The following is a 13291-nucleotide window of genomic DNA, read 5'->3' as shown; positions in this document are numbered from 1 at the left end:
AGGGCATCAATGGAAAATGTAATAATGTGGCCTTATATTTCTACAAATACCTTCCTAATATGTTGAAGCTTATCAAACCACCAAATATTTAAGTGAACATTTAAGTGTATATTCACACAAATATTATATCGAAAATGCAATATATTATAAAATATGTATAAACACTCACTAGGAAAACGTGTATTGCTTGGTTTTACTTGTTGAACAACTGAAGATGAAATCAGAGTAAACTGTAAACGTTGAAGCCACTGTCGTAGTTAGTTGGTGGTGCAGCTAATAAAGAAAAGGATGAGCAGAGAAACTAAAAAAGCTCTAAAAAAACAAAAACACGGCAGCAGACGGGACCTTGGAAACTCCCTCACCACCACCACCACCACCACTCAGAGCCAAGCAGGGGTTTATTGCAATCTATGGAGAGTGATGAACTAACAGAGGGAGGAACTGGACAGGATAGGACGGGGAGGAGGTCCTGAGGGGGGGTCGTCTCACACAAACAGCAGCAGACACACTCCTTACACACTGAGGGGAGAAAAGATATAAAAGGACTCCCAGGGAGAAAGTGGTCAGGCAGCAGTCCTTCTTCTCTGCACTCCTGTGGGTTTACGTGTGGACCTACTCAGTGGTATCAGTCAGAGGTGTGCACACCCCAGCCCAGAGGTATCAAGATTCCTTGTTTATGTTGTCAGAAGATAAAAGGAATCGACTGGATGGAGAGTTGTTTGAAGCAGGACTATTTGAAGCTGAAAACCGTGTTTGATTTTCAGGTTTCTTACTTGAGTTGTTGACTTGTTTCCATTTTTCCCCCACCACGACTCAAAGTGAAGTGGTTGCTGCTCTCAAAGGAATTCAACAGAAGCTGAGATTCTCTCCCTTTTGGACGGCTATCGTGTTTGTGTTCTCATCCACTTCTTTGAGTCAATCTTTGGGGGAAGTGGTGGAAAAATGGATGGAGTATTTGTTTTAGAAGCACAACACAATCACACCCGTGTGGATAACCATTTTTATTTTGAGGACAGCACAGATGGTTTTGGCATCACCATGGCCATTTTTTACCTTGTGGTTTGCGTTGTTGGCCTGATTGGAAACTCCATTGTCATCGTCAGTGTTTGGAAACTGGATAAAATGTCATCCTCCACCACTGTGTACATTTTCAACCTGGCTTTGGCCGATGGTCTCTTCATGGTGGGCCTTCCCTTCATAACCAGCCAGAACCTTCAAAACCACTGGATATTTGGTGATGTTGCGTGCAAAGCCGTCATGGTGCTGGATGGCATCAACCAGTTTACCAGTGTCTTCTGCCTGACGGTGATGAGTATCGACCGGTTCATGGCTTTGGCAGAGCCGCTTCGATTTGCACGCTGGAGAACGCCTCGCTGTGCCAAGATCGTATCAGCGCTCCTTTGGCTCTTCTCCCTCCTCACTATTCTCCCAATGGCGCTTCACTTCTCTGCGGACAGCGGCTTATGCATACCGGACCTGGTGTCTGATGCCTGGTGGCTTGGCGTTCTCTCCTACACCTTCGTCATGGGCTTCGCTCTTCCCTTCACGGTGATGACCGCGGCCTACACCGCACTACTGATCACCATGCACTCCCGCCGGGCACGCATCACAACACCACACCAGGAGAGTAACCGGCTGGAGCAGCAGGTCACCAAAATGGTGGTGGCGGTGGTGCTCGTGTTTGGCATGTGCTGGTTGCCGTTCTACACCTTCAACTTTTGCTCGTTGTATCAGAGCGGCCAGATGCAAACCTTCACCAGAGCTTTCGAATTTGTGGTTCTTCTGTCGTACTCATGGAGCTGCGCCAACCCCATCCTCTACGCCTGCTTCTCCGACACATTTAGAGGACATTACCGCGCCCTACTGTGCCCTGTTACCAAGGCCTCTCCCAGCACGCCGTGCAACACTGAATGGTATGACCTGAACGATGCAGGTGTACGGGATGTGACTGTTCTTCCATGAAAAAGAAAAAAACACAAATAGCCCAAAGTTTATCTCTAATGCTTCCACATGTTACATAAAGGGATACTTTCAATTGTTCTGACTCTTTTATGGCTCCAAATGTTCTTTACGTTTATGTACTTTCAGGAAAGTTTTTCTTACTCTTTGCCTTTAAAGAGTTTCTCTAAAGGCTTTTTGGCTTTACATGTAGCAAAGCAGACACTTCTCTGCTTCAGTATAAAATGGGAAATATTCTTCTTCTTCTTTTTCTCTTTCTGTGGAGATGAAAGTTTATATTGATACCATTTTTTCCTCAAAGTAAAAAGGCAGGGGGAGGGGGGGAGTGGGGGGAAGAGAAACCATTGGTTTTCATGTCTTACTGGGTTTGAATGCCAATTCTCATGTTCTGTCTGAACAGTTGTGTATTTTCTCTTCAAAGAAGTCATGCCTCAAAGGCAAATTGCTCTGCTGCATGTCTCTGTGTGTTTCCTTTCCAGGCAAGCTAACAAAGTTCAGCAAAAGGAGAATAAAGTGTGGACAGGTGGTGTGTACAAAAAACATAAAACATGGGTTGCGTTACTTTGGCTGAAAGCATCCACACGAACACACTTTGGGGATTAAATCCTCACAGCTAACGCATCGTGGAATATCCATGCATGTGTTCTTGTGAGGCAGTGAATCTGCACATTTGTGGCACTTCAGATAATTATTATTTTTTTCCATAACCATGGACAATATCAAGATTAATGGTACATTTTGTGAGGCGCAAAGTCAATGAAATAATAAACATATGAATGTGCTTTTTTCGTTGTTGTTATTCTTCAAATGTTACTACTGTTGTTCTACAATTTTGTTCACAATATACTCTTATTTTAAGATATAAAATGGTATAAATGTCCTTTTTTGTGCAGTACATTTAATGTAGCACTGTTTTAAAAATCAATTTACAGCCTTTATTTCTTGCCAACTAAAATTATTTAAAAATATGGTGACTTTCTACTGTGTATGTAAATGTAAATTAATTGTGCTACAACTTACATTGCTTACTAGTCCAATAACAAATGACACCTTTTAAAATTGGGGTCAAACTTCTTATTATAAGATAAACAAAAACAAAGAAACTGTAACCGACATTTGTCATTTTGGGTTTTTTTATTTTTTATTTTTTTGCACTTGTTACTTTATTTTTTGTGAATAAAGAATCTGGTATTTTCTCATTACTACATTGTTTGTATTTATTTATTTTTTCTTCATCAAAAAGTCTTTAATATGGAATAATACAGGCCTACAAGATTATTTTAACCACTTAAATTTGTTGGACGAAGAGAGGGATTCAAAATGGTGGCCGAGTGTAGCTAGGAGCTAGAAGCTAAAGGCCTGCTAACTACAAGAAAATCTCATTTAGTGATGAATTAGCAAAGAAATGTATCTCAATTTATAATACTAACTACTAGTCAAAGACTTCTGTCTGATTAATCACATCCTAACCCTTAGCATTAGGTAGATAGCTTAGCTGCACTTTAGCTAAGAAGTGTTAGCACTTGTACAGCTTTTTTTTAGTAGCTTCAAGTAAAGTTTGCACTTAGGTATAAACCAAAAAATCTACACTGTATCTCCTATGTAAACAATAGGATGAGGTTAACCATAAAACTAGACTATATCATTGTCTAGTTTTGTACATTCTAATTAAATGAAAATGTAGCTGTACGTTACTGAATCTGCATATTATGCATCCAATATGTTGATTACTTAAATTGAGAACCCAGTTGATTTTATGTTGAAAGACCTCAAATTATTCAACGTGCTATAAAAATGTCTTGTGTAAACACTGTGTTTACCCACTTGTTATCTTAAAGGGCCTATGTCACGAATCTATATATATATATCCTGGATTAATCTCAGTTAGCGGGTTTTAACTAACCAAACAATGTCCGTCAGACCGAAGCTGTTTTACGAAAGTCGATCACAACAAGTTGAGGTAAGCGTGTTGATTTCAGTCTGGTTAACCGGCGCGCTCTAGTGACAGAGGCGGATATTACAGCGCCTGACCAATCACACAGATAAACTGTAGAATGTCACAAATGAGGAATAATTCTTTAAAAACATGAAGAATTAAAATATATAATTCAGACCAAAAAGAACACTGTTGCTACAGTAAAAGCAGAAAGCAATTAATGCAGGAATTGATTAGTGTTAATGACATTTAAATGAGCGAGATTTTAAACAAAGAATCAGTTTCATTTTCTCTTCTCTTTTTAACTTGTCAGTTGTTCTGATGCTGCTTTTATACAGATCAGCCTACATCACAAGGTGGAATATATTTATTTTTTACATTTTATATTATCTACAGGACTGAGGCATCACCACAGAATACATTAATTCATTAATTAATTTATCGGTATTGATGTCTAAATATTCTCTCTCTCTCACCAACTGAGATCGGATCAGACCCACACAAGAGATCTGATTGGTCAGGAGGCGGTACTTTAGCGCTCACTCAGATCCTAGCCAGAGAAAAAAACCTGCTTTTAGCAGGCTAGTCATTCAGCATAAGTTTCCATGGTGATTTAGCTCCGTAAAACATTAGCGAACTTCGTCGTCCAGCACACACTGATTTAATCCCGGAAGTTAGCTCGATAAGAGATATACCCCCCAAATGTATCTTGGTTTCTCTGACCAAAATTAGTCCTGATTAGATTTATTTCTTCAGTTTTTGCCATTTTCGTTCATCTCCCTCCTGATGTGGGACTTTGTGTTTTCACTTTCTGTTCTAATTAAGATCATTTCTATCATTTGTTCTAACATTTATCGTTTGTGTATTTTTTGTGTCATTGTGTATGTTTTTGGTGTCATTTTGTGTATTTTGTTGTTTGTCTGTTCTTTTTTTTTTATCATTCAGTATATTGTACTCTTATTCTATGTTTTTGTTGTCATTTTTGTGTGTATTTTGGTTGTTTCTCATCTTATCTTTCCCTGTTATTTTTGTGTATTTTGTACAGTGATCTTCTGTGTTTTTCTCTCATTTAGTGTGTATTTGTTGTCGTTTTGTCTGTTTCTGGTAATAGTATTTTTTCCTCTGAGTGTGTGTGTTTTTGGTGTCATTTTGTGTATTTTGTTCTTTTTATTACTCAATATGTTTTTCTCTTATTTTGTGTGTTTTTGAACTCATGTTATGAGTTGCTGGTTATATTTAGTATTATTATCAATGTAAACAAAAATTTCATTTATTACTTTTCCACTCTCTCAAGTACCCCCTGTAGTGTCATTCCGTACCCCTAGGGATACAAGTACCCCCATTTCAGAAACTCTGGTTAAGACTACATGGAGACGTCATATTAAAGTAATTAACCAAGGACACACCCATTGTTTCACAATGCATTGTTTGGAAAAGCTAATCCAGTCTTTTAGCGATAAACACGTCAATGTAGAATTTTAGTTATTTACAATCAGGTGTGTATACTTGTTTTAGAGAATTGGATCATGATCAAGTTATGCTGCTATTTTACATTTTATTCATTTTAAAGTGAATATATGTTGACATGGAGGCTCATGCAAGAAAGTAACTACCAGAGTTCAAGGATAAATGACATTCACTGTCAAAAAGGTTCAATTTAAAAAGCACCAGGCAGTCACTTTCATTACAATTCCAACAGTCTTGTTTTTTAAGCTGTAGAAAATTGATCGTCTAGACCTGAACTTTCTAAACTTTAAAGCAATATATTTCACAGCAAGGTTTACTGCCAAGCAGAAAAGCTGTTTCCTCAGATCTACTTGTGATGGCTGCTTCATTTTAGAAGAGATAAATAAGAGAGATACTAAAGCGCTGGCTGTCCTTGTCATGAAAAGGGAAGGCGACCTTCAACTGCTCACTTAGTGGGTAGGTGGTTTCTACTGTTGTTCAAAAACGATGAGTACATACAATGTGTTTGGTTTCTAAGACACTGAAGTTAAACTGATTACACTCTGATTACATTTTGTCTCATGTGTTGTGTTGAGATGAAGAGTGCCGGTCTGAGCTGTAAAGGTCACTGAGTGCTTGTTAATAGAAAGTGATATGAAGGTGGCGGAGTTCACAGAGCACGGAGGGGCGTTGCAGCACGTGTCACAGGGTGTGAGGGAGCTGAGATGTAGACGAATAACTGAATTTTAAAGGAACGAGGAGGCAAGAATGGTGCTCCAGTAAAAACCCTTCCAATGAAAACGCAAAATCCAACTTAAAGGCACACTGTGTGACTTTTGGCCAGTAGGGGCGCTAGACCGGTAACTTTCACGCAAGCGCCCCTAGTGGCAACAAGTGCTGCAGCACTGTCACAAAAATCAACAGTCAGTCGGGCCAGCCGACTTCGTCTTTTGATTGTGTATGCAGACAGTAGTTGACCAGGAACTTCGGGATAAGGATTGGTTCTCAGGGCTGGGGTGGGCTAGAGTATGGGCTGGAGCAGCAGCCGCCCCCCTCTCCCCGCCACTGGAGGCCCAGCGCTCGGCCTTCCTCAACGCATTGGTGGTGCTCCCCCCTACTCCATGGCCCTTCGCAGAGGGTCGGGGTGGCGGCCGAGGTCGGGAAGTAAGGGGGGGAGCACCAATGATGCGGCGAAGTGCGCCGGTGGCGGCTGCTCCTCCAGCACACAGACTGTAGCTGGGGCGCAAGCCCAGCCCTGAGAGCCATGCCTTATCCCGAAGTTACGGATCTAACTTACCGACTTCCCTTACTAAAGAATCCACGTTTAACTGAATTATCACGGCAATTAGTGCACCATTAAGCCAACACAAAACTACCATATTGTTCTTTTGGCTGTAAACAGGATAAACTCATTTCATCTGCCCACAGCAACGGCGCCAGGTCGGGAAATGCCTGTATGTTGGGACGTCACGTGGGAACTATGTATATCCGAGTCTGTGGTCACGTGACTGCCGTAAAGTGAAACATTCTCCAGGTGTTCTCTAGGTCACATGACCTGGTGAAAGATGGTCCGTCTCCTCCAAACTTACAGTACATAGTTGGTATTTCAAGACGGCAGCCCAGCTCGAAGCATTGACACTGTCAAGTGCTGTATATTGGCCTCAGGAATCATTTAAATAAACTCATATGGGTCAATTATTTAGGTCCAAAAGTCCACGTGTGCCTTTAAGTACAACATTGAAAAAAAAAAGAAAACAGAATGGGAATCGCATACATAAGGAAAAGAACCTGCAATATTCATGATCACACCTTAAATAGTGAGGGTGATCAGGAAGATGGGCTTCACCCGAAAGAGAGAGAGGGAGGGGAGGTCTACTCACACTCCGACAGAACAGGGGGTGCCATACACAATAAGGGACTGACTATAGACCAAAAATATAATAATCCTAGAGAGTTTAAAATGGTCTAGGATTCATTTGCTCAGATAGTCCGCCTATTTTTTTAAACTTATCCTTACAAGTGAGTAGTTTTGTGTGTTCAAATGTTCCTATAAGACATAGATAACAAACGAAAAGCTAAATGATGTTAAAATTGCCTTTAAAAGCACAATAATGGGAAATTATGCAATTAAAAACAACTGATTTCCAGTAAAATCCCATATTTGTCATGTTTAAAATGAAAGATTACAGTATTGGTGATCTGGGTTTGCAATCAACATGCTCTGTGAGTTAATTAGTAAAACTGAGCTCCGTAATAATGTAATTGGCACTTCTCCAGCCAATCAGAATAAGTGCTCGTGAATAATGCAGAACACATGTAAATCAGCTCTGCAACAGGCCACAGGAGGATACACAGGAGGTCTCGACTGTAAAGAAGGCAAGATTTACACAATAAATGACAAGTTTTGTAATTAAAATGTCACATTTGATAGATCTACCTGCCCAGTCCGAAACATAAGAAATTCCACTGTAAGTAAGGTGTTTATTGGAAAAGAGAAAATGCTCTCTATGGATAGAAATATGGGCAAAGGGCAGGTTTTATTATACTCACAGAGAATAGACAAAAAACTCACACGGATTAAGGCATTCAGAGAAATATAGTTTTCAATATAGTAGAAGTCAATGCTTTAAAATAAAATTAAAAAAAATGTATATATATATATATATATAATATATATAATAACAAAAATGGGATGCAGTTTCATTGTGAGTAGCACAGGATGACAAAAATGTTAAGTTAGTTATTTTACCCATAGTGCCAGATGCATTACTTTAAACTATAACTATATAAAACAACAAAATGTCTTCAATCATTGCAAATTAAATAAGTGCTTAAACGAGAATACAACCGGACACCAAAAAAGCATTGCAATTTGATTCATGCCTGTGTACAGTACTGGTACTTTTGCTTTTATTGGTACTTCTAATATAATCTCCTTCTCGAGAGGACGCGTGTCAAACTCAAATCCGGCCCGCAGCAGAAAGCAAAAAAAACTCATGAATCATTGTGTAAATTACCAACTGATATCTCAACTAGATATCAGCAAATTAATACACAAATTCAATGAAACTCCAAATATTAGCAAGGCTCACATTTTCTCATGTGCTTATATCGCACGGTGGCAGTCATTATTAATCTCAAATTATTAAAGTAAAAAAAAAAAAAAACTCAAATTTTCCCAAATCCTGCAATTTTCTTCAATTTTTTCCACTAAATTTCACCAAATTACATAAAATTGGTCACTAAATCAGATAAATTGAAAGTGAAGATCCTGCAGGGACTGATGTGTAAATATTTTCCAATGTATTTCATTTATTACGTGGCAGCGCAAACTAGATATAGTACAAGATACAGCCACAGCTTTGTTACATTTGAAAGAGAAACACCTATTTTGGATCAGATGACATTGATAATTGATTATTAGCACTCAAATATCAATGTCCCAACTGTGCCAGCAAAGCATGCCGTACAGTACGGTTCTACTCACACGAGACAAATAACAGGGATTTGGCACCGTTTTGTGGTGAATTATTTGCCTGAAATTTTCCGTATCCATTCTAAGAGGACAGCGTATGTGTAGAAACATTGTTCTATTTAATTCCCTATATTTGTTTCAAAAATCCACCTTCACCTCCTCCAAACAAACTTGTGGTTTATTACTTCTTAGTTGCACTGATCATATTTATTTTGTATAATTAATATGTAATTGAATTCGATTGCCGATTAATCCCACTCAACAAAACACAAAACGCCCTCACCACCACATTATCAAAAAATTATACTAAATGAGTATAACAAAATAAAAAAATAAATAAACAATATTTATACAAAAAGTACACAAAACAACAACATAAACACACAAAAATATACAAAAAGGCTCCAAAAACACACAAAATGACTCCAAAAAACACACATTACAGAAAAATACACCAAACAACAACAAAAATATGAAAATGACTCAAAATACACAAAACTAAGTATTTATACAAAAAATACACTAAAATGACAACAAAAATGCCCAAAACTACACCAAAACAAATATACAAAAATACACAAAATGACTCCAGAATCACACTGCAATAACAACAAAAAACAATAATTATGCAAAAAATGCACAAAAAGACAACAGAAAGATCCAAAAACACACATATTGGCTCCAAAAAACAATACATTACAGAAAAATACACCAAACAAAAAAAATATAAAAAAGGAAAAAATAAAAACACATTTATTTTTATTTATTTTATTTATTCAGTTTATTTCCGACATGGTTACGTTCACCTTTTTTTTTCTTTTTTTTTTTTTTTTTTTTACATTTTTGTACATGCCGAAAAAGGAGACGAGAGAAGCAGTTTGCTTATCTGGGTCCCGTCCCCTGTTTTACCGTCGCAAATTTACATGGGTTTACATGTCTCTCTGGTCAAACATTCTTGAGTTGTTCTGAACAGTCCTTTCTTGTGTATTCTCATCTGTAGTCAGTGTTGTCTTGTTTTTATTCCTCTTCCTCTCTATCGTTGTTCGTGTTGGCCTTGTTCCCTGCCAGACGTTGTTAGCATTCCTCCAGTTCAAGAATAGTTCCTCTTTCGAAGTTGTTTGGAAGTTTTTTCATGCACATGTCCCATAGAATTAAACCAGGGAAATCACACACACTATTTTACTTTGCACCTGCAAATAAACCTCTCTATAATGCTACAGAGTACAGAGTATGTACATCTTGGTACATCTTTGTACATCCAACCTTCAAACACATACTCATTTGGCCATAATTGACAACTCTACTTAAGCTCCTCCCACAAAAAGAGAGTGTTACACGTAGGTGAGGGGGAAGGAAACAGGGAAGAGGGAGTCAGGGTTGGAAAATGGAAGGGGTGGGGAAGAGTGGACTGTTTTAAAGTGAGAGTGCAATGTGATGTTATAGTTCAGCACTGTTTGGAGTCCAAAAAAAGCCATTGGTGTTACACACACAGCGTGATAAAAAGCTAATGGAAACACATTGTATGAAAAGCAATGCTGTATATCCAACTTGTTCGACTGATTGTTCTTTAACCAAGTTGCGTTGCAAAGTAGCACTTCTGAAGTCTGTTCTGCCACAATCAAAGGTCAGACTATTTATTTTAATATGAAAGGTGCAAGTGTGCATGTGTGTGCTAATTAAAGCCCATAATGATTTTATTTCTGTGCCCTCTTTGCTCCGACTCACTCTCTGTATATCATTAAGAGCAGATAGAAACTGCTACACTATAGTTTTTTATAGTTGTGTGTGTGTGTGTGTGTGTGTGTGTGTGTGTGTGTGTGTGTGTGTGTGTGTGTTGTAATAAGAGGAAAAGGACACTCAAGGTCTGTTATGCAATGCAACGTACAGCTATGAGATGTTCTTCACTTTATCAAAAACAACTATTCTCCTAACTCTCCTCAAGAATTTCTGTCCTTTCTTTGGTGAAAAGTCAACTTTGTCAAGAAAAAAGACGTTGTAACAAGCGTTAATTGCGTTCAGGCTTCCAGAACACGAGGAATAAAATAGCAGCTCATCTTTTTTTAATCCTCCCTATAAAGACACGGATTACAGGAAAACCTGTTGATAGTTTTTTTTATGATGTCAAGACTTACAATGAAGAACAATGAGAACCAGTGCTCATTTTGTTTGACTAAATTGTCTAGTCATAGGTTTCGTTCACTACATTTTTTAGGTGACAATAACGAGACTATGATAAATTTGGAAAATACACATGAATAAAAACGTAATCCAAATGTCTTAATATTGTTTTCAGCTACTTGTGCTTTAACCTTGTGTTCCACACCTATTTACCTCTGCTGGCTCCCGATTGGCTGGTGACAAACATCAAAGCCATTATCTTGGTACATCATCCAGATCAGGGTATAGATCATTTTCTTTTCTTTTTTACCAGACAAGGTCACGATGGGTCATGGGGGCATCGGGGGTTAAAACAGAGGGAAATACTGGCTCCTGATTGGTGGATGACATCGACACGACATTTTCTTCAGGAAATGCAAATATAGTTTTTCTTGAGTTACTATGATCATTGTCTTGGTCTCTATGTTTACTTTTTACTTTTGAATCACTAGTGCAGTGAAGTCTGTATCCATACATGCATGGGCAGACTATCTATATACAGGTATATGCACAGTCTGTCCATGCATGTATGAATATATAAATAAGTGTTTGTGTACATACATATATGTATTTATATGTATGTATTTGTATGTACTTGTGGAACCGGACACACAAATTTAGCTATTTTTTAAGATTTTATCTTTTTGTGTCTACATCGTGGCATGTCACACTTGCGTGGGCAATGTAAACCTGTTTCTCATGGCAATAAAGCTGTTTGGAATTGAGAACAAACCGTCCCAGTGTGCGCCGCGGGAGGTGTGTTTTCTCCACTGCTGCAGCTGTATCCAGAGTGGAGCTGTGCAGTGATTGGCTCTGGTGCGCATGTGATCTGGCGCGCACGTTACTCTGGTGCGGACCGCTCCCGGTGGACAATTTTATGAAAGAATTTATGAACGGTTTCATTGCAGTCCAAAGAAATCCGACATTGCACACCTTTGAACCAAGCAGCAGCCATGTTGAAAGTCTCAGGTCATTAGCAGAGATATTCGAGGAACACACTCACACAGACAGAGATTCCTTGCTTTATAGATAGATGTGCTGTATATATCTACTCCATGCAGGGCAATGATGTCAATGAGCTCCCTGTCACTATTTTTGATTTCAAGCCCGTATACCATATTCATATTTACTCAAGAATAAGAATTATTATATAATTAAACTACAGTATGTATTGTGTGCTGAATCTTGATATGTAAATATGGCATAATTTTATACCTGAATAATTTGCATACAGGTAGATCAAATATTAGTTTACTTTAATTATTGTATTTCTATATTGTGTGCGTGTGTGTGTGTGCGTGTGTGTGCATGTGAGTGTGGCCCACATATCTCCCCAACGCGGTATGTGTTCGACCTGAAACTTTGTCAACGGCTTCCAAATACCCCAAGTGCGTGCATCCGTTATTTTACGGAAGAGTTCCCGGAAGTTTCAAATAGTTCCCGCGGGTTCATTTTTTTTTTCTCTACACATGCATTTCAACAACCTGTGATGAAGTATGTGAATGCGCGCGGCTGATGCGTGTGCGTGTCTGTGAGAGAGAACCCACGGAAGAGATGGAAAGAGTCCCACACCGTAACCAGGATAACAGGTACGCACACACACACACACACACAGTATTTATAATAAAAAATATAATAAACGAGTAAAACAAAACAAAAAACTAAACAATATTTATACAAAAAGTACACAAACTGACAACAGAAATGCACAAAATATAAAAAAAAAGGCTCCAGGAACACACAAAATGACTCAAAAAAAAAACATTACAGACAAATATAAGCGGATTGTGCAATATCACCAGGAAATGTAACCGTTTATTATATTGATTAAGGGATAGGCGTATATAAGCTTTTGGCTTCAGCCTATTCCCTTTTTGAGCTACTGTAACAGAATAATGTGAATGTGAATGTTGTAGGAATGTAAAATGTAAATTGCTCAAAAATAAATAAAAATCAAATCAAATCAAATACACCAAACGACAACAAAAATACGAAAATGACCAAAATACACAAAACTAAAAATGTGTACAAAAATGTGACAACAGAAATGCACAAAACTACACTAAAAAAGATACAAAACTACACAAAATGACTCCAGAATCACACTACAATGGCAACAAAAAACAAGAATTATACAAAAAATGCACAAAAAGACAACAGAAAGATACAAAAATACACATGACTCCAAAAAAACATATGTAAAAATACACCAAATAAAAAAAATACAAAAATGAGTAAAAACAACAAACACATTTATCATGCACATGTCCCATAGAATTAAACCAGGAAAATTTCACACACTATTTTAAGTTGCACCC

At 38.1% G+C, this 13291-nt stretch overlaps 1 protein-coding gene across 1 annotated transcript; it reads left to right on the top strand.

Annotated features, from left to right (window-relative positions):
* The first annotated feature begins 579 nt into the window (after nt 1-579).
* On the top strand, nt 580-2052 carry LOC114481190 (somatostatin receptor type 5). Its single transcript, XM_028475750.1, has one exon. It carries the CDS (start codon nt 943-945, stop codon nt 1960-1962), a length of 1020 nt encoding a protein of 339 aa, XP_028331551.1. The 5' UTR covers nt 580-942; the 3' UTR covers nt 1963-2052.
* Nucleotides 2053-13291: the final 11239 nt, after the last annotated feature.

This window comes from Gouania willdenowi, chromosome 19 (assembly GCF_900634775.1).
Source record: "Gouania willdenowi chromosome 19, fGouWil2.1, whole genome shotgun sequence".
Classification (NCBI taxonomy): Eukaryota; Metazoa; Chordata; class Actinopteri; order Blenniiformes; family Gobiesocidae; genus Gouania; species Gouania willdenowi.
This window is presented reverse-complemented; position numbering and strand designations above follow the sequence as displayed.